Source organism: Bemisia tabaci, chromosome 3 (assembly GCF_918797505.1).
Source record: "Bemisia tabaci chromosome 3, PGI_BMITA_v3".
Classification (NCBI taxonomy): domain Eukaryota; kingdom Metazoa; phylum Arthropoda; class Insecta; order Hemiptera; family Aleyrodidae; genus Bemisia; species Bemisia tabaci.
The window spans coordinates 19,583,252-19,604,648 of NC_092795.1; the positions used below are offsets into that span (position 1 = coordinate 19,583,252).

Below are 21,397 nucleotides of genomic sequence, written 5' to 3' on the forward strand. Positions count from 1 at the left end.
ACATCCAGAATGTTAGACTAACATCACTTTTCTTTCAGTGTGGTTAAAGTAATGTCTTGAGAACGTTCTTCTTGATTTTTCTACTCTGTTAGGGGAATATTTTGTTCAAATTTCAAGCAAGAAAGTTGGCTTTTTTCTCTTCACTGGAAAAAAAAAAAAAAAAAAAAAAAAAAAAAACTAGAGTCCAGACTCTTAAAAAACATCGACAAGAAAAAGTACTCATGATTCAACCAGAATCTATAGCTTAAATCAAGAACCAAGCCTCTTAATTTAAGCGGATTTCGTTTTGATTCAAGCAAAAATCCGATTCAATCAAGAGTATGTTTTCTTGTCAACGCTTTCAAGAGTCTGGACTCTAGATCCCATGCATGTGTTTTTTTTTCCAGTGTTTGATAAAGTAAAATAGGATCGTGAATAATTATGAAACACCGTGATGGAGATACGTATTTTTGCACTTTGGCCGTCGATAGTTCGTTTTGATCCAATCCATCCCTATCTATAGCGTAAATACTTACAAGTGATGCATCAACCAGCCCAAATTTTGCCTGATTGTAGAAGCACCGTGTCATGTCTTTGGCGTAAAGACGTAACTCAATTTTATCTTAAGCCTCGGAAACCCTAAAGTTCAGCGGATGACACTGCTTGTCTCAAAGTACACTTTCAGTATCACGCATTACGGGAGCAAAAATACGAAATGTCACAAACTCATGATGGTTTTACCGGGAGAGGAATAGCCATTGGTCAGTCATCCCAGTTACGTAGATGTCCTAGATTCAAGCGCACGTTTAGTGAGCCCAAACATAATGGAAGAATCGGATTCTCAGAAGCGTCAAGCCAAGCATCGGTGGCCGAAACGGGCGCTTAACAATGCTCGCCCGAGTCCGTATTTGGTTTGGGAGCGTCACGCAACCTTGTATCCGTGACGTCACTTTCGCCAAATCCAGCGTGGGACGCGCCGCCGATACTCTGTTGCGAACTCGCGCAGGCGCGCAGCGGCAGCGATCATAGGCCAGGCCAGGCATTGACGCAAACTTGCTTGTTCGACGTCCATCCACACGATGATCTTGTTACCGAGTCATCGAGGACGGAAAAAATTAGGTGACAAATTTTGAGCCCGGGCTCAGCTTGGAATGGGGCAAATCGATGTGGGGCAAAAAAATGTAGTTGAAAATTAAGAGGAGGTCCGGAGGAGGTAGAAGATGACAAATTGCAGAGTGGCTTTCCGACTCAAATTGTAGATGAAATATTACACTGGAAAAAAAACACATTGGATCTAGAGTCCAGACTCTTGAAAACATTGACAAGAAAAAAGACTCTTGATTCAATCAGATTCAAGCTTAAATCAAAAAGAAATCCCCTCAAATTAAGAGGCTTGGTTCTTGATTTAAGCATAAATCTGATTGAATCAAGAGTATTCTTTCTTGTCGATGTTTTTTAAGAGTCTGGACTCTGGATACAATGTGTGTTTTTTTTTTTTTTTTTTTTTTTTTTTTTCCAGTGTAGACTCGAAGAATTTTCGCATTCAATTCTGGAAGAAGGCTAGAAATCATCCTCCACGCAGTAATAATCATCTTTTTGAGAAATTTTGTCTTCCGTTGCTCGCAAACTTGCTGTGCGGTAAATCATGTCGAACTTCAATCGAACAAGTTTGATGCATGTCTGGTTTTTCTATTGAAATCTCTATGGTTGATGATATACATGAAGAATAATTCATTAAAACATTTCTTGGGAAGCATTGCATTTTTGGAGTGTGCACAAAATAAAAAACACCTCTGGAAATTAACCACTACTGCAGCACGTGTTGTTTTATCAAACCGTATACAATTTCTTAGACATCGTAAATATCTGGTTTTTAAATCAAACTTAAAATAAAACATTTTTGTTTTCCACGCTAATTGATTTAAACACCGAAAAAACTGTACTTTTAGGCTATATACTCTAGACTTACCGTCCGTTCCGGGCTCAGAAGCGGGAGCCACGGGCGCCGCGCCACCCGGAATTTTCGGACCCTGAGCCCTGAACAGACGGTGTGGTGTCTGGCCCGTGAGTACGGCTTGCACAGCCGAAGTTTTTATTGAGTGAGCGCCCGCTCATTTGTTAACTTCTCACGGTTCTAGGTTTTATCGTTCTCGCATTCGTGTGATTTTTTTTATTGGGTGAAAATTGAAATAGCAGACGGGATGATGGCCTCCTGCGTATGACGGGGAAATATAAAGTCGGAGATGAAGATGAAAATCCGGAGAGTTCAACATGCGCTGCTGACATTCAAGGCTCGTCTCTGGAGCCTCCAGGCCCGAGAGCCAGCGAAAAGGAATCCGGCGCGTTTTTAAAAATGTCACCAGCTTGACATAATCTTAGGGGCCGAAGACCGACAACGAAGATCGCGCAGTCAAATTTATGGAAATTTGACTCTATTTTCGTGCTATCTTCAGTCTGTTGCCAAATGTATCCTTAACGGTTTGAAACGGCGAATAACTTGTAATTTTCTCTGACGACTAGAGAAAAGAAAATTAAATAATATACTGTGCATAAGTAGCTTAAAAAATGAGGGAATCTAAAAAATTGTTACACGAAGAAGAAGATGTGCGTTCCTGAGTTACTTTCGGTCACTATGAGAAGTGGAACAAAAACCAACCAAAATGTTCGGTTTATTTTGGTTCAATTCGTGTTGAATTTAGCTTTTTAAAAAAAATGGAAAAACCGAAAAACTCTAATATAAACCGTAGGTATCGTCAATGTCTATATAATTAGGTTACTTTCGGTGAAATTGGCGCAATGAATTTTGTACAGATTAAGATAATATAACCGAGAAATAGCAGAATCAAACAAATCCTAGCGACTTCTTGTTCCCATTCCTGTATCAACTGAACTTTTTTGTTATTTTTTCTATCAGTGTCCTCATTCTGCTAACTTCTAACTTACGTGCAATTTCATTATTCATTTTCCGCCTAAACACGAAAATAACAGTCTCTCGAAAGGTCATTTCTGTACCTACTACTTTCTCCGTTAGCCCTGCAAAGCTTGTCAAATTTAAATTGGGACCGCCCTTTAGCACGCAAGCGGCAAGGTAGTCGGAATATGATGTTCGTCGAATATTAAAAGTCCAGCCGAGAGGAAGCATGAAATCCAATAGAATTGGTCAATCTTAGAACCAAAGAAGTTCATTTTCTGATGAACCCCTAGCTCTATAAAAATACCCATAGTCTAGGGCTCATGAGGTAATGCACTCCTTTGGTTCAACATGGACGGATTCAATTATTTATTTGCGTAACGAGTGGAGTGTTAAACAATCCCGGTCGTGGCCGGAATACGGTAAATAGGGCCGTGCTGCCACGCTAAGGAAAAACGCCGTATAAGCCTACAGACGTTGCCATATTTCTTGCGATAAATACCAAATTATTCGGGAAAATTTTGAATATTTTTCTTTTAAACTTTATTAAAATTTTGAATGTAATGAAATCTAAAATATCTGAAAATTTAAAAGAAAAATAAGCACAACTTTCCGCAACATAGAATATATTGTCGGGGGAAATTTGGCAACGTTTGAAAGCTCATACTGCGTTTTTCCTCAGCACGGCAGCGTGGGTGGGTGGGCACTGGACACCGACTCCGGTCGGGATAATGCACGAGGTCCTGGAGCGGAGGGATCGCGTGAGGGAATTCCCGGGCCGGGACAATGTCACACCTGGAAATTGAAAATAATGCCTCCGAATTATTTCGAGCTGCGGCCGGCGCGGCGGTGGCGCTGAGGAAGTCCGGCGCGCACGATTAGCATCGCTTTTTTATTACGGCCGGACGCGGGCGCGGAGGCCCAGCCACGCGGGATGCGTCGCGCGTCGCTTGATCTCGGAGCCAGATAAACGAATCGCTTCTATTTCCCGCTTTGCTCGATAAACGCTATGGTTTTACCTGTCTGGTCGATTCTACTATCTGTAGCTGGAAGGCCGAACTCCTTTCTAAATTTTTCAATTTTTTTACCGGTAAATTATTCTTCCTTTCTAAATTTTTCAATTTTTTTACCGGTAAATTATTCTGTTAAGCGGACAAAGGAACATTATTATCAGGGTGATCCAACAGTTTCGCACCTTCCCTGTATACACTGTAGTGTTCTTGCCCTTTTTCATGTTAGGTCTTCCTAAATTTTGTTGAGGTTACATTAATAGCTCTGGAAATTGACAGTGTCACTATAAAAATCAGTAATGGTTTACTTCGTCGGTACTGTTCAACCTCTCTGAATGGCTCGATTTATTGTGCGACTGGCTCTACTGCGAGGATCTAAAATGACCGAGTGCCGTCAATTATTCATTTAAATTTCGAGGACATCCCCTAGGCATGATAATTCCCCCTTGAAAATGCTAGCAAGTTAAATCCTACAAGATATAGTTGCTCAGCACATCGCGATATCAAAACTGAAGCAAAGCAGATACTCACATCCTACCCTTGTCTGCAAAAATTCGTGTGTAAGACTGTAAGAGATATCTTTGTAGTGATAACGAAGAATTGAAAGCGCTCTGCCACTTTTAATCCTTGCAGTAAAGCCCGCGCCGCAGACGAAGCGGTGAGTGCCTGGACAGTCAAAACGCCTTCAACTCCGTGCGTATGCAACACGGACATCCGTAGAGTTCGAATAGTTGCATCCAGAAGTGAAAATGAAATTCGTCCAGTACTCGTCGCATGCGACACTGAATAAAGATGCTATGCTTGTTTCTCCTACACCGTAACTCAATTCCAGCGTAGCTTATTGTGCCAATAGTGGAACATTGTCCATTTTCCGAATAATTCTTTGAATTTTTACTTTATATCACATAACGTTGCCGTCCCTAAATGTGGGCTGCTACCCTCACCTTCTCTGATCGAAGAACGACGAATGTGACTTTTGAATTTCGGAATTTGATTCAATTTAGTTAAACGTTTCCTCCATAGAAGTTGTCCCTAAACCTCGTTTAACCACAATGTAAAATAAAATTCGCTTTATGGCATCACACCGCGTCGAGCTCGCAGTCGTATCAAGTGCCGACTCTCGAGATAATCTCCAGTTCGATTGACGCGTCATCATCAAAAACTAATGGCAATAAAAATATTTGAAAAACTACCGGGGCCGTCTGAGCGCGGCGCGAAGCGCTTCACGACTACAATGGCTCTTATTAGTATCGGCAGTTGAAGGATCACGAGCTCGGCGCGGCGTTGGTCCGTCAAACGGGAACGGGTGCGACCCGCGAGTGGTCCGCACCTATTTGAATCACCATTGGTTCCGCACCCCTGTTCCCTGTTCCCCGTCCCCCGTTCCTCGTTCCCGCACCAACGCCGACGCCCTGAATTGTTCCAAAGCACGCGCAAAACAGCCGGGTATTCCTCTCTCGCGCTGAAAAAGTCAACCCGTGCCCGATCTGTCATTCGAACTTTTTTTCATTGATCGGTGTACTCTCTTTTAATGGATAAGAATGAAAACACACCAACTCGGAAAATAAAAAAATCCATCGAAATTCCCCTCTTTCGCTTGAAAATTCAATCCGTGCCTAATGTGTCATATGAACGTTTTTTCATCGATCGATGTACTCTCAGTTAATCGATGAGAATGACAACACACCAACCCGGAAAATTAAAAATTTCATTGAAATTCCTCTCTCGCGCTTGAAAAGCCAACTTGTAGTGCCTGATCTATCACAATGAATGCTTTTTCATCGACTGGTACTCAAGGTGTACCCTCAGAAATCCAAATGAATCATTTGCGAATGAAAACACATCAATACGGACACTTAAAAATGCCCAAATTTCATGCAAGATGCCAATTTTTCTTAATAAATATTAAAGATAGTGCATCCATGTCGACGAGGACCTTTAAAATTTCTCGAGGTAAGTGTCCAAATAAATGTCCTTCGGCACCAAAAAGCTTTGTCTGAGATCAACTTCTTCACCTTTTGCGCAGTGTTTTGTGTCTTTTGAATATGATGATTTTTCCGGATTGGTGTGTTTTCGTTCTCCAGTGGTGTCAGTAGCCATGTTTGTAGACGAGCAACTCGTCAAGTTTGAAATTGGGGGGGTGACTTTTTTTTTTTTTTTTAAATGGGCACTTTTACCGTGAATCTGCCAAAGCGTTACCTGTTTTCCCTCGTAGATATTCTCCTCTCCACCCATCTTCCTTATTTTCTGCACCCCCCCCCCCCCCCGTTCTCCTGTTCCCCCGTATTCTTCGTTTCTCTCCCCCCCCCCCATTTCCTTTTCTCCCCGATCTTTCATTCCCCCCCCCATATTTTGTTCTACCCCCCTCACCTGTTCTTCGCCCCCCCCCCCATTTCCTTTTCGCCTCCATCCTTCATTCCCCCATATTTTGTTCTCTCCCCCCTATTCTTCGTTTATTCCCCCCCCCCAGTTTCCTTTTCTCCCCCATCCTTCATTCCCCCCATATTTTGTTCTCTCTCCGCCCCCCGTTTTCCTGTTCCCCCTCTATTCTTATTCTCTCCCCCCATTTTCCTTTTCTCCCGATCCTTCATCCCCCCATATTTTGCTCTCTCCCCCGCTTTTCTTTCTTTTCTCTCCTTCACGATTTTTCTTATCCCTTCATCTTTCTTGCCCGTTTGTTTTATTTTTATTTTTTTCAAGGGGGGCATTTACATACAAGACACTGCTACTGTTAGTTCTAATCGTAAGCATCATTTTCTGGATTTTAAAAGGAAAGCTCATTTAATGTCAAGAAAAATAACAGTGTTACTACACGTAGCTCACGAAAGGTTGAGGGGACCTTTAGTCGAGGTAAGGGGGAGCTCAGTTGTGGTAGGGGGGGGGGGAAATCAGTCGAGTTAGGATCGAACTTGCTTACGGAAAGGGAGCAGCCTAGTCAATTTATGTTAGATGAAGACCATGGAAATAGCTTCTGATAAAATTTAAGGAGGGTGTCGTCGGTGAGGATTGGAAAGGGATAGCCTAAAGTTGGGGGGGGGGGGAGGTTTTATTCAAAATAAAAAGAGAAACTTCCGGCATTAGTCCAGTCATTTGAGGATAATAATGACCCCTATGCGGTTTTAAGAGCGGAACTTTTTTTCTCACCTGATTTCTCATCCATAGAGGGTCCTTAACGAGAATCCAAATTTGCGACATGGAAAAATTATGGGAACCCCCCCAAAACCCCCAAAATCGCAAAAAACGGCCAAAAATCGGCGATTTTCTCTCGTTTTTCGGCTAATATCGCTAAAATCGCTGGTTTTTTGAGTAAGTACGTAAGGACTAATCTGAAAGTAGATAAAATTACGGACATTTTCCACCCGGTCCGAAATTTTTCTGATGAAAAATATGCCTACTAAAAGGTTGCCAAAAAAAATCCCAAAATGTTCAAAATTTCACTTTTTTAAGGTTTTTTGCTTGTAATTTTTTTTCCAGCAATTTTAGAAGGTAAGTGTATCGTCCAAATGAAAGTACATCCAAAATGCTACAATTTCATGTATCAGACTTATCCCTAGGGCGTAACGAGACGGCTCCGCGGCGTTGCCAAAGTTGCGATCTCCAAGGGCATTTTCCGCGGCGGTGCATTTCACGCAACCGCTCCACTCTCCCACCGGTCCAAGTGAGAAAACACGGGGTTCGGGGCCGCATCTCCTGCTAATAGACCCCCTTTCTACCTCATGGACGCCTTCTTATTTGTACCTCTCCCCTGCCTTCGAATGAAAACTTGTCCTTCACACTTTATCCAGGCTTAGGACTGGCGCAGAAACGGTGTAGTTTAAGTACATGTTTTACGTTTCTGGGCGTGTTTAAAAAGTTTTTTTTGGGGTTTTTTTGGGTTTTTTAAATTTTTTTTTAATTTTTATTAGTTTTTTTTTTTGGGGGGGGGGGATATTTAATTAATGAAAAACCTTATACATGGTTAAATACAAGTGTATCGGATTAAATTTTAAAGTCATATTTGCTGTTTAATGAATTTAATACTGAAGATCTTTTACCGCCGTAATTTTGGTCTTTTAACATTTGATGGGCTCGCTTCCTCGGTAATGTCGATCTCATGTTCAGATGGTTCTAATAGAGCTGGTTCAAATTCCATAGCGGCTAGATTCACTGGCTCGATATTCTCCTCTGATTCTGTAATTTCAGTTTCATCTTCGGAAAATGGGACAATGTCCGGGTCGTCCGCGTCTTCTTCTTGCTCTTCTCCATCTGCGATGATTACGTCATCAGGAATGTTTGTGCATGAGTCACGGCAGTTGGCACATATTATTGTACATGGCAGGCCACTTTTTCTGCAGGTACAAGCTGCCTGACATCCTTTCTTGCATTTGCAGGAAATCATTTTTAGAATTTCTTCAGGAGCAGGAGGTTGTAATGTTGTGATTGGTAGGAGTCCGTGTTTGCTAAGTTTCCAACCCCAATCACAAGCGTTCAAATTTACACCTCTCCACATTTGAACTTGATGGTATGTTCGCAATGAATGTTGTTTCAGAGCCTGTTCTGTTGGTGGCAAAGCCGCAAGATTTTGTTTGCTTCTGAATGCTGTTTTTATGAAGCATTTGTACCTCAGCTCATTGATAGATATCTCTTCAGATCCGGTGTAACCATACAAATAAAGCATAAACTTATGACCGGCGTTGGAAACGCTTTCAGCTGTAGCGTTTGCGTCGTTAAATATTTTTATGAATGATGTAAAGCTTGGATTTTTTGTTAATAAAGTCAGAAATTTGTTTTTGCCTTTTCCAAAAAGGGCGCAGTTCGTGTCGCAGCCGCTGAAAGCGTGTAGGAAAAGAATGTTGTCGGCGATAGTTTCATTGCCAATACTGTCTCTGTTATACACTTTTCGAGGCATTTTCCCTTTGCCTGGCTTCATAAAGAAAACGTTTTGAATATTTTTGGAGTGGAATGCCAAGAGGACAAAGAGATCTATGTCTTCACCGACAATGAACACCGAATTTTCAGTCACCAACGCCTTTTCAATTGCTTTATTCACGATCAAGGTGTCTGCATCTTCCACTGCTTGCAAAACTTGAATACCTTCCGCTTCGAGATGATTTTTCATCATCCTAATTAATCGATTTTTATTTTTACTATTGGCTAAAAACTTTTCTTGAGACACGGTTGGTACCATACTTTCATTGAAAAGTATGTCAATTTGGAGCGCCCATGATGGGGAAGGGAGGTGGGCTATTCTGCTGTGCTAAGGAAAAACGCCATTTAACAATTCGAGAGTTGCCAAATTTCCACGAATAAAACACGTATTGTTGAGAAAAGTTATTCATATTTCTCCATGAAATTTTCAAAATCAAATTGTGGACCAAACTTCCTGAAAAATTTGAAGAATATTATTCAAAATTTTCCGAATAAATTTGCTTTTTATTGAGGGAAATTTGACAACATCTGATGGCTCATACGGCGCTCTTCTTAGTACGGCAGTAGTAGCAGGAGATACGGCCCCGAACCCCGTGTTTTCTCACTTGGACCGGTGGGAGAGTGGAGCGGTTGCGTGAAATGCACCGCCGCGGAAAATGCCCTTGGAGATCGCAACTTTGGCAACGCCGCGGAGCCGTCTCGTTACGCCCTAGGGATAAGTCTGATACATGAAATTGTAGCATTTTGGATGTACTTTCATTTGGACGTATACACTTACCTTCTAAAATTGCTGGAAAAAAAATTACAAGCAAAAAACCTTAAAAAAGTGAAATTTTGAACATTTTGGGATTTTTTTTGGCAACCTTTTAGTAGGCATATTTTTCATCAGAAAAATTTCGGACCGGGTGGAAAATGTCCGTAATTTTATCTACTTTCAGATTAGTCCTTACGTACTTACTCAAAAAACCAGCGATTTTAGCGATATGAGCCGAAAAACGAGAGAAAATCGCCGATTTTTGGCCGTTTTTTCGATTTTGGGGGTTTTGGGGGGGTTCCCATAATTTTTCGATGTCGCAAATTTGGATTCTCGTTAAGGACCCTCTATGGATGAGAAATCAGGTGAGAAAAAAAGTTCCGCTCTTAAAACCGCATAAAGGCCCCATATGACTGGACTACATCGTTAATGGGAGATTTTAATGAACCTTTGAGGGGACCCTTTTAATTCCACGAATGAAATAATTTTTTACTTATTTATTTTTTGTAATGGAAATAAATTTGCTCAATGTATCTGTATGGAGAAGGCATCCATAAATATTCATCCTTACCTAAGTTTTTTTTTTTTTAAAAAAAAAAAAAAATTATATATATTTACACCGAAAACTACGCAAATTTCTGCAGTGAAATCGGAGACAAAACTGCTGACTATAGCCTCAAATTGCTTCTAGAGAGCATCAAATTTTCAAAATTTTCCGGACCCCCCGTCGGGGGAGGGGGCCGCCCCCTGAAAATTCGCGGCTGTTTAAGGGGGGGTGAAAAGTGATGAAATAGGGGGGGAACTCGTCAAGTACCTAGGGGGGAAGTGACACCACTGTCGTTCTCATTGACTCAAATGTCGAGTAAAAATGAGTCTTGTATTTATATAACTTTTAATTTTACGAGTAATACAAACTCCGTGACATCGCTATACACCGAATTTTGTGCAGACACAAAGAATCGATTACAAGATAATGCCCTTATTGGTGAGCTCTGTATTATTTCCTGTTGCTCCGTGTCGATTTCCCCTTTGGAAACCCCCATCGCAGACCTCCACGCACATCGAAGGATCTACAGACGATTTTAAAAACCACCGGTATAAAAAATCGTTATCGTTTGTCTATCCTATAGTCATTAGCTGAAGTGTGGTGCTAATGTGAAAAAAGTGTTTTTTCCGCGTCAGGAAGTCACAAGTGAAACGTTTAATATTGTCTCTGGCTTCAGCTTTGATTATATTTTTTCGACGGAGTAATCAATCAATTTGCAAGATGCCCAATCGTCAGCGTCTTCACTTTCAGGGCAACGAGAAATTCCGTGAGTTTTCATTGGCATTCGCAGACGGAGGTAGGCAAAGTTTCCTGGAGCGCCCGGAGCGAAAAGCTAAGTTCACACTTATTTCGCCGGTTGCCGGCTGTCGACCCAGGGCATGAGAACGACGATGATGAATGGGAATACTTTCGTCTGTTTGCACATTCTTGGCCTCTGGGGTCCTCATCAGTGCTTCATTTCTAGAGAGCAAAGCGTGCAGTTGGGTCAGTCCGATCAGCTCGCTTTCGACATGGCAGGCGCTCAACATTATCAATATCAATTTTCCTCTCGACATCCAACAACGTGGTTTCAGCATGTAATTGCGCGTATTTACAAGTATAATATGTATGACTGGTACAGATAAAGTGATATGTAAATCGGAAGAATGCCTGCCCTCCTTTGAGAAGTACATCTTATTGAGGAGAGTAATATGTCAATGCAGAAGTTACGTCTCGTTTAGTAAAGACATTTTGAGGAGTAATATGTAATTGCAGAAGTTACGTCTCGTTTAAGTATGAGTTTTGGAAGAAGGAGCAAAATAAACCGAAATTGGAATCAGTCTCACCTGCAAAAAAAATTCTGATTTGTTTTGATTACTTTCTTTCCTTGAAATTTTCAATATAGTTGCCTAAGTAGAAAAATGCGTATCTCAGACTGCAACTTTTCACCAATTATGCTGGAAACGATGCGTGATATAATTTCTCGCCTGAAAATCCAATTGAAATAAGATTATGTCTCGCACGTTCTAGAGAACTTAAGAACGAGACTTCAGGTAGAAAATCATGTCTTATGATTCTTCAATTCTTACTCCATCTAATGGCTCATCCATTTGATCAAAATTTACTCTCAGGGTAGGACTTCATCAATTCTCCAAAGTATTCCCTCAAATTCGAACACCACACCGACAATCACATCTCGTCCAACACCTTTTTATTATGATGGAGTCGCTCAGCAATTTTGATCCCATTATTCCTTCAATTCCCGCCACTTCAATGGCTCTTTTACTGCCGCGAGTCAATAAACACATTTTATCTAATTTCCCCTCGGCCGGCGCGGAGTAAGTGGTCAAGCCTCGGCTCGACCGCTTCAATTAGAACTTACGCCACACCGAAATTTGTCGAAGCTAATTAGCACAAAGACTACCTCACGACTCTATAAACTCGCAACTCAATCGGGACTCCATGAGCACATACGCTGTTTTTGCTCATGGCGTAGAGATGCTCCCGAAGCTCTAGGAAAATGCATTAGTCCATAAAAGGGAGGCTGAGTAATTAGAGTCTTTGACAACTTAATGCGGAGAGGAGGCCGGTCCCGGCGCACGGTGGAACGATGTCAATCAGAGAGGTCGGATACAAATTTTTGTCTAAAACTGCAAATTTTGATGTTAAATTCGTCACAGTTTAAAGTTTAAGGGGTGCTTCTGACAGAAAATTTCACGAGGAAACCAATGAAACCACTTTTAGAACCTTAAAATGTTGTATAAACGGATAGTTAATTAAACGGGTTTAAAGTTTCCAAATTTTGTCCGACTTCTCTCATTGACTCGATCCACTGTGCGGCGCATGCGGAGTCCCGGGAACGTAACCTGTAACCCGAAGAGAATGAACTGCTAATGATGATCCAGGAGTTGATGGCCGGTTGGCGGCCGCAGCGCGCTCTCTTATCGCGCATTGAAATGAAATGGAACGGAATAAAACATAATCCATTTATAGCGATGTTCCTCGGGTGTTTCCGGCCCATTGACGAGCGCGCCGATCCGCGATCCGCCATCGTAAAACATAATCAAAAACAATTCACGTCATTAACACCGCACCTACCGGCCGCCCGCGCCGTAGCTGTAGCGCCGGCCGCGCCCGCCCTTCAGGCTCCGTCTCATCTGCTGAAGCTGAAACCGTTCTGCACTTGAACTTCCATCGTACTATTACTCAGGAAAGCTTGTTGTTCATGAATTTCCAGAAATCCTCACTCTTCTTGCGCCTTGTCTCCACGGGACGTTTCTCGGGATTTTCCCAAGTTCGAATCGCAGGAATGAAACTTCTGGGCTTTATCCTCGTTAAAAAACACGACAAATTTCTTCTTTTCTTTTTAAGTTGTTCTGGGACTCCACAAGGACTCATAGTTGGTACTGTGATTAGTATTGATTAACTTAATATTTTCCCAACTTCGCAAGTGAGATTTTTCCCTGTGACAAATCCCATGAGAAGTCCCGTGGAGACAAGGCCTTACATGTGAGGATATAGGGTGACTCAAAAGCTGAAAATATTTGAGTTTACAATACTATGGGTTGTTTTGAAGTATTTTTAAGGCATATACATTTTTTTATTTCCCCCAAAATCCCCTCTCTTTCGAAGCTATTTTTAACACAGTTTGAGATGAGAAGAGGAAGCAACATGTTGCGACGATCAAATTAAATGAAAATTTGTTCTAGGGCTCTGGTACTTCCCACTTAACTAATTTTTGGTTTTGAAAAAAAGGAACGGTTCAACAGAAACAATTAATGGTTTGATCCCTTTAATCCCTTTTCTGAGATAAATGAAGCGCTTAAAATTACTTTGTACCTAGATTTTATCATAATGTGATCAGAAAACATTGCCATTGAGTTAAAACAAGTATAGAGAGCCAGCAAATGGAGCCTCCATGAGAAAATTGGTCCGGAATGAAGTTGTGCATCTCAAATAATGTTTATTTTGACCATTTCCCACCTCTGATTATGTTCGAATTTTACATCATTATAAATCGAAATTATTACGCCCGGTCTCATGTCTTGGGTTTTGTCATACATTCCCTTCTCAACCCCAAAATGTAGGATGTGCCCTTGAACTTTTCGAGTGATTTCCCTTCCTCGCCGCTCCGGCACCTCCACCACTCTTACGAGCCACCCCCTCATCAAGCAAGCCACTGCCACTCTCACCCTCTGTCAAACTCCAGCAAATAGAGACCTGGTGGAGTGCGAGTCTCCAGGGGCTGTAGTACTTAGCTGTTGTGAGTAAAGAGGTACTCGTTTATGACGTAAAGAGAGGGGCCCGCGCGCTGTGTGACCCAGACCCATCGCTCTGAGATACTTTCCGGGAGAACAGCTGTTACGGAGATCCAACATCTCAAATTACGACTATTTACTCAACGAGTAATGTTTGCGAACCATGAATGGAGAAACCTGCACCGTTCGGTTTATCCGCGCAGCCGATCGGCTCCACTCGAAACCGCTCGTTACCGCCGTCTCCCGCAACAAATCGACTCATCGGATACTCACCAGTTACTCGTCGATTACTCACCGGTGCTTAATTAGCCAGCCAGGGTCGTAGACTTCCCGATCGATCGCATTACGACCTTCGATACACTCGGTGCACAGGTGTCAACTCGAAAAACACGGTAACTGACCCGGGAATCTTGCACAGGGAAATCTGACTGGTTGTTCACCGACGATGCCGGATTTCCTAATTATTCCGCAATAATCGGTGCAATTTAAGTGCGTCTAATCGGAATCGGGGGTGTGGCGGTGCTGACAACGTAGTTACTCAGTTTTTTCTCCCGTGTCAAAGCCTGGCCGTGCAAACAATCTACCTTGTTAGCGGCCACGCCAGGAGAACCGGCCTCTTGATAATTATTAATTATTGGCCTGTTGAAATGGTTTTATCTCTATTCTGGCTCGGAGCTTGGGAGTCGGGGGTAGCAGAGGTATCTTTCTTCCGAGCGTGTGTCGTGTTCATCCGCGGCTATCGTCCGTATTAAATATAAATATAATCGTTACAGTTTATTAATAACGTCGGGCCCAAGTAGCGGCCGATCGGCTATAAATTATGGGCCATGTGAAGGGGCCAGGGAGTGTATCGGTGACCATATACAACTTTTGTAATTAACAACTTCCCTATTAGAAGACTCGCGATTTTTTAAGCCCAGGGAAAGCTAGGAAGCAGGCAATGAATTACATGCCTTCAGAGTTATAAAATGATTTCACTCTTTGAAAGTTCAAAAGTTCTGATTTCAAAAGAATCAGCTGGTAAAATCTGCTAAAAGTTAGGATATTAGGGGAAGCTCTGATTACAAAAATTAACAAACGTAGTTAAATTGTGAAACATTTCAAAGCTCCTCGATACAATTAATGACGAAACGTGTCCTGAGGCTCAACAGTTTGCTTCTTAAATTAAGCATGTCCAACTATTTTGAATTATTGATTCAGCACCCAACGTTTGAGATTTTCTGATTGGATAATGGTCTCCGTTGAACTACTCCATCGAATTATCCACTAAAATCTTAATATGCAATTGATAGGTCGGAGACATTAAAATTGGGTTACAATTACCTCTTTAGACTTTGTTTTAATTTTGTGAGCTTAGGTATTTTAAATCTACAAATTATAGTAGGATCAATATAACTGCTAATTTGTCATCCCTAAGTTACTTTCGGACTGTGCTGATAAATTCAACCAACATTAAATTAATTAGAAATATTTATGCTAAAAGGAACTTTGTGAAAATGAAGAAATTCAAAGAAACTAAGTGCATAGGGTTTGTAGCTACATTAGTTTCTTTCGATTTAACTCATTTGCACATAGTTCCTTTTAGCATGGAAACATGGCTTGTTACGTTTTAACTCTCGCCGTGCCCGGTGGTCCACCTCGACTCTTAATTTCTCCGCAGCCTCACCCGATTCGCACACAAAACACAGATGGACCTATTTCTACCCAACGGAACTAAGTGCATTAAGACATGAGCCCTGAGACCCATAAGAATACATGCATAACAGGGCTCACGTCAAAATGCACATAGTTCCGTTTCGCAGAGATACGTTCAGTCGTCTCTCCGATTCACAATGAAGATGGAAACAGTTGTCCCGAAGAAGGTGGATCTCGGATCGGTGGTGGACCGACATGAGCCGGATGCTGAAGCAACCACACACGTCCATGTAAAATGGAACACGGTGAGTGTGAGCATTGTGATCAGGCGAATTCAAATGAAGGGTGTTGTCCACCGGGCATGTTCGCCGTGTCCGACAGCGGGAGCCCTGTGGTTGGAGGAGTGTAAGACAAAAGGACCACCAATTATCCGCGAATTAAGTGGTGCATCTGCGCGGAACCCGCCGCCCACTCCAACGAGTTGCAACAGTAAGTACATGTTGGAGTGAGTCTCCCAACGCGTAAGGACACGTATAAATCGCGGCTCATGTCCGAATCCACGTACTGCTGTGTTTTGTAGGACATTCTGGTCATGAAACCTCTGAATCAGCGCCGTTTAAATTCAATTTACACGTGGTCGCGCGGCGCATCCCATCACGACGACGAGCTCCGATGACCACATCAAATAAGCCACCGAACCGCGCGTCTGCACGTAAACCAATCAGCCTCCAGCATCTAATCCTCGCTGATTTAATCATGATGAGAGCGTTGCCTGCCCCTGGCTCGAGTGGGTAGGCAAACAGCCGTACACTCGTTTTTTTCAGTCCACACGGAGAAAAAAACTTCGTGCGTGGGACCCGAAGTTTAGGTCATATGGATCTCTGAAGTTTTCGGATTGAGCATCTGAATACTTTAGGTCCAGCTGCTGAGGTTTGGATCACACATCTGAAACTTCAGTTCTTACATCTGAAGTATTTCGGTTTTCACATCTGAACAACTTCGGTTCTAACATCCGAAAAACTGAAGTACTTCAGATGTAAGGACTGAAGTTTCAGATGTGTGATTCGAACCTCGACAGCTAGACCTAAAGTGTTCAGATGCTCAATCCGAAAACTTCAGAGATCCATATGACCTAAACTTCGGGTCCCACGCACGAGGTTTTTTCTCCGTGCAATCGGGTTCGAAGTTTCGTGAAGAAACATCTTGTACAACGAAATTTCTGAAAATCCTTGAAAAGTTTTGGAATCTGCCCTGAACATATCGATGGTAAATTCACAAAACCACTAACTTATCTGAATTTGTCGATATTGTGGCTTTTCGGTCGCACTTTACTCTTTTAGAATATCTCTGTTGCACAAAATACGGTCGAATACTTCTTCGTCTTTTCAAAAATATTTTTCGAAAATTTCGAACATAGTTTTTAGCAATATTCTGTAGAAATAAAAAATTAATACCGTGACAATTTTGAAACTCTGTAATCTAGGTCCGATTTATTTAACTTCAACGTCGATTTGATGTGTACTAAAACTCATCCCTCGCCCAAAATGTTTACAACGCAGTTAGTGAGGCTCTCAAGCGGTGCACTGAGCCAACGGCGCAATATCCTTCAAAGTTTGGTATTGAACGAATTTTTCAATTCAGGCGAGGAGATAGAAAACTATGAATTTCTCGATTCGTTAATTCTGAAGATAATACTAAAATGTTTAATTTGTTAAGTTTGCATCAATTTAAATCTAATCGGTTCCAAATTTACTAAAACAGATGTAAGCATAATCATGAACTATTCCTAACTGTTATGAAATGAAACTAAAAAGCCCGCATTTTGACTGTGGTATTACTGAACACTTTCATGATACTTACTTTTGAAATATCTTCAGCTAAGCTAGAGAAATCATTCAAAATCTCAACGGAAACAGAAAATGGGTGGTACGTCAGCGAACTAGCCTTTTTTCATTTTATTGCTCGGGGGCATTGAGACACTTATGACTCACTTTTGTACCTGATTTGTCTCATATACACTCCTTGATTATCTCACATCTTTCGGTACAGAATATTGCCATATTTCTGGAAAATTTATTTTTTACCCTCCATGTTCATAACCTCCAGGTACCATTACCGCGCACCAGTTGACGTCCCAGGAGTAAGTTACATCTTGATCCCAAGTCGAGAGAGGAGCCTAATTTATTTCTTGGTTCATTTCCATTTGTTCCCGGTTTCCCTCCCGGTTTTCGAGTGCGGTATTTTTAATGAGCGCGTGGCGTCGGTGGTTGTTATAGGTACTAATTTGGTCCGAGCAGCTCATCAAAAATGAATTACTCATACGACAGAGTGGTCTGGAAGATCTGCCGAGCCGAAGACGTGCCACGGCAGTTTCAGACGTCTCGTGAAGAATTGCCGCGATTAACTGAACTTTGAACTACTTCTTTTCTCCCATTTTATCCGGAGGAATTTCTGTTATCGCCCTAATTGAGCCGTCAACTCGTTTCCTGCCAGATCCTCGTGAGGGTTGTTTCCAAATGGCCCCGAAATCCCTAGTTCCCCCCACGAAAGAACGTAACTACTCTGCAGTGTTACCAAATTTCCCCTCGCAAATTGCATTTTTACCAGGAGAATCTTTGGCAATTCTAACTATTCCACCAATTTTTCCTCTGATCTCATGCAAAATCGGGACAATTTTAGGACAAGTTTGCAGGGTTATGCATTCTTGGAAAAAATTAAAATTTTCCAGTCGATTTTGCAACCTTGGAATATAGTTACGTTTATTCGTCCGGGAAACTACGAATTTTTTGCCTCCGTGTGAATGGCTCAGTAGATAAGATCTGAGTAATTGGAGTATTTTTTCACACTATAACTAAAAATTCCACCAATTTTTCCTCTGATCTCATGCAAAAGCGGTACAATTTTAGGACAAGCTTGCGGAGTTATACATTCTTGGAAAAAAATTAAAAATTTTTAGTCGATTTTGCAACCTCGGAATGTAGTTACGTTTTATCGTCCGGGAAACTAAAAATTTACTGCCTCCGTGCACTGAGAAAAAACTATGGTTTATAAACCTATTAGAGGTAAATATGGAACACCTATAATAGTCGTAAATAAACTAATGATTCTCGGTCTGTGAACCATACTAAGGTCTCTGTACCTAATTGAGGTACAGGTACCATAACTAAGGTATATGTGCTATTATTATATGTAGAGGTACTACTATTAGTGGTGTTCCATATTTACCTCTAATAGGTTTATAAGCCATAGTTTTTTCTCAGTGTGAGAATGGGTCAGTTGATAAAGTCTGAGTAATTGGAGTATTTTTTCACACTATTTCTCTTTCCTTGCGTCTTAATCCTAGAATTACCGTGTGCATTTGTGGTTTTTTTTTAAAACGATATCATATTCGCTAAATAATTTTTCTTGTCTCCTTTTGTGTTGCAGGGTTTTAGTTGGTGCCCCCGAGGCTCAAACGGGCCAGCCTGGAGTCGAAAGGGGAGGCTCCGTGTATCGATGTGATGTCAACAACGATGATTCCTGCGAAGAAATCACTTTCGATCGAACTGGTGAGTGATAATTTTGATTTTTTGTTATTTTCAATCAGTCATAATTGAACTTGCTCTTCTTCCCAAACGAAATCTTCACAGAAGGGTGACAGCCCTGACAGCCGTGCTGGTGTATTAAGATCTATAAATTCATGATTTTTGATCAATGACAGAAACTGACACTACTGGAATTGTGTCTTTTGCCTCCGTTTAGTCAGACAGTTCGGCCGCGTTTAGCAGAAAGGAACCAAGCCACTTTAGCCAAAACCGAGTAATTTAATTTGTCACAAGAGAACGTTTGTGTGAATTTTTTTGAAAAATGTTCAGCAAATTTCAAAGCAATTCCACTAACATTCTTTTTAGTACATTATGGCTAACAGAGACTTTTCTGAGCCGAAATTGGGCTCTTATGACTAAAAACTTTGAGGTTCCATACTCACCGGAATGTTTCTTCTGTGCATAATTTTAGAGCTCATGATTTCGGATATGGAATTCCTTTCTCGCATCAGGCAAACTTTCGTTGTCGGGTGTCCGTGGGTGCATGTTTGCGCAAACTTATCTCCGGAGGTGGCGAAGTCTTATAAAAGCTAATGTACTCGAGTATGATCCCGCGGGAAACTCTACACCACTCCAGCAGCGGGCTGAACCTCTCTGTAAGAAAGGCTCATAATCAGGGCCGACCTGTTTACAAGACCCCTGGTCTGCAAGCATGCCTGCGCCGGTCGCCCGTGCGATACCTATCGCTAGCGAAGGAGCCTGCGCCTTTAAGATGAACAACGGAGATACTTGGCAATACCATGCAAAGCTAATGTCCGGCTCTTATTTTCTTTTTCTTTTTTTATTATTTAATCTCGTACGCGATAAAAAAACAACGGGAAAGTCGCTACCCGTGAATCATGGTTTAATGTTTTCCAACACTTTTTTTTATAATACTCCTTAATGGACGCGATAAACGCTCTTGGCGTTGGCGGCGCTGTGCATGCGTCGTAAACAAGAGCTTTTTATTTTTATTTTAATTTTAATTTTACCCACGCTTCGTCGTCACTATTGTTGCCCGCCTGATGGCCAGCGCATCTTCGCCCGGAACAATAGCCTCCTCTCTAACCGTTTAGAATAGCAAATAAAAAAAGGAATGCGCGGATCAATCCATCACTGCTTATTCGAATACTGCCGTGCTTAGGAAGAATGCCGTATGAGCCTTCAGACGTTGCCAAAGTCCCTATGATAAAACGCGGATATCCTGGTAAACTGATGAATATTCTCCTTCCAATTTTTTAGATAATTTGTTTCGCAATTTCACCTAAAGTTTTCGAAAATTTCAAGGAAAAATACTCATAGCTTTCTTCAAAAATAAACATTTTATCGAAGGAAATTTGGCAACTCTTGAATGTTCATACGGCGTTTTTCCTCAGCAAGGCAGAATACGTATACGTATATCGATATCGACAATCGAAGTATCATCTACTGGCGTTACGCGAGGGGAGAAATCTCGTAATTGTTCAGCAATTTATAATCCTAGGTTGTAACCATATACGCACGCATGCTGGTAAAAACTAATTTGCGCTTCAAGTTAGATAATTAAGAAAGGTTTACTGCTTAGGTATATAATTTTACTGCAGTAACTGCAACATTATTGTGCGTCTGATTTCGAGCGTTCACAAATTTGTAATAAATTTATAGTAGTTCGCATTGTTGTAAGACAACAGTGTAAGATACGTTTCTAGATTGTGGTGTTTCGATGTATCCCACTCTAATTATTTCCAATCCTTTTTGTTCAAGAGATTATTAACATATATTTAAAATTAATATATTTACGTCTAGGCTTTTCACCACACTGGAAAAAAAACACATTGGATCTAGAGTCCAGACTCTTGAAAACATTGACAAGAAAAAGGACTCTTGATTCAATCAGATTTAAGCTTAAATCAAAAGGAAATCCGCTCAAATTAAGAGGCTTGGTTCTTGATTTAAGCTTAAATCTGATTGAATCAAGAGTGTTTTTCTTGTCGATGTTTTTAAGAGTCTGGACTCTAGAGCCAATGTGTTTTTTTTTTTCTTCTCCCAGTGCAGTCATGTGACCGTCGCGTCGGGAAGAATCGCACGACGTCAACTATAACTCAAATAAATAAATATCAATTACAAGTCCAAACGAGCAAGGCCGAGTTGTTGGTTGTGGTCATAATTGAACAGCTGAGAACAAGGAGGAGGGCCGTTTGCCGGGTAAACTGGTGAAAAGCGATGTTGGGAGGCTTTGCCTCGGCCAAAAAAGTGTCACGAAGTGGCGATGCGACGCGATAGGCGCGGACTGCAGCGTGCATACAGATTAGTGGCGACCGCGGTTCCACACTTCGAGTGCATTCATCACTAAAATCTGAGCGGTGAGCGCTTG

General features: G+C 41.5%; 1 protein-coding gene across 2 annotated transcripts in view; it reads left to right on the forward strand.

Moving 5' to 3' along the window:
• Positions 1-21,397, forward strand: part of if (integrin subunit alpha inflated) — a 201,641-nt gene that overhangs the window by 94,790 nt on the left and 85,454 nt on the right. For both annotated transcript variants that reach the window (XM_019048536.2, XM_019048537.2), the window contains exon 3: positions 18,908-19,029. In XM_019048536.2, coding sequence (XP_018904081.2) covers positions 18,908-19,029 — 122 coding nt within the window. The remainder of the gene's footprint in view (positions 1-18,907; positions 19,030-21,397) is intronic.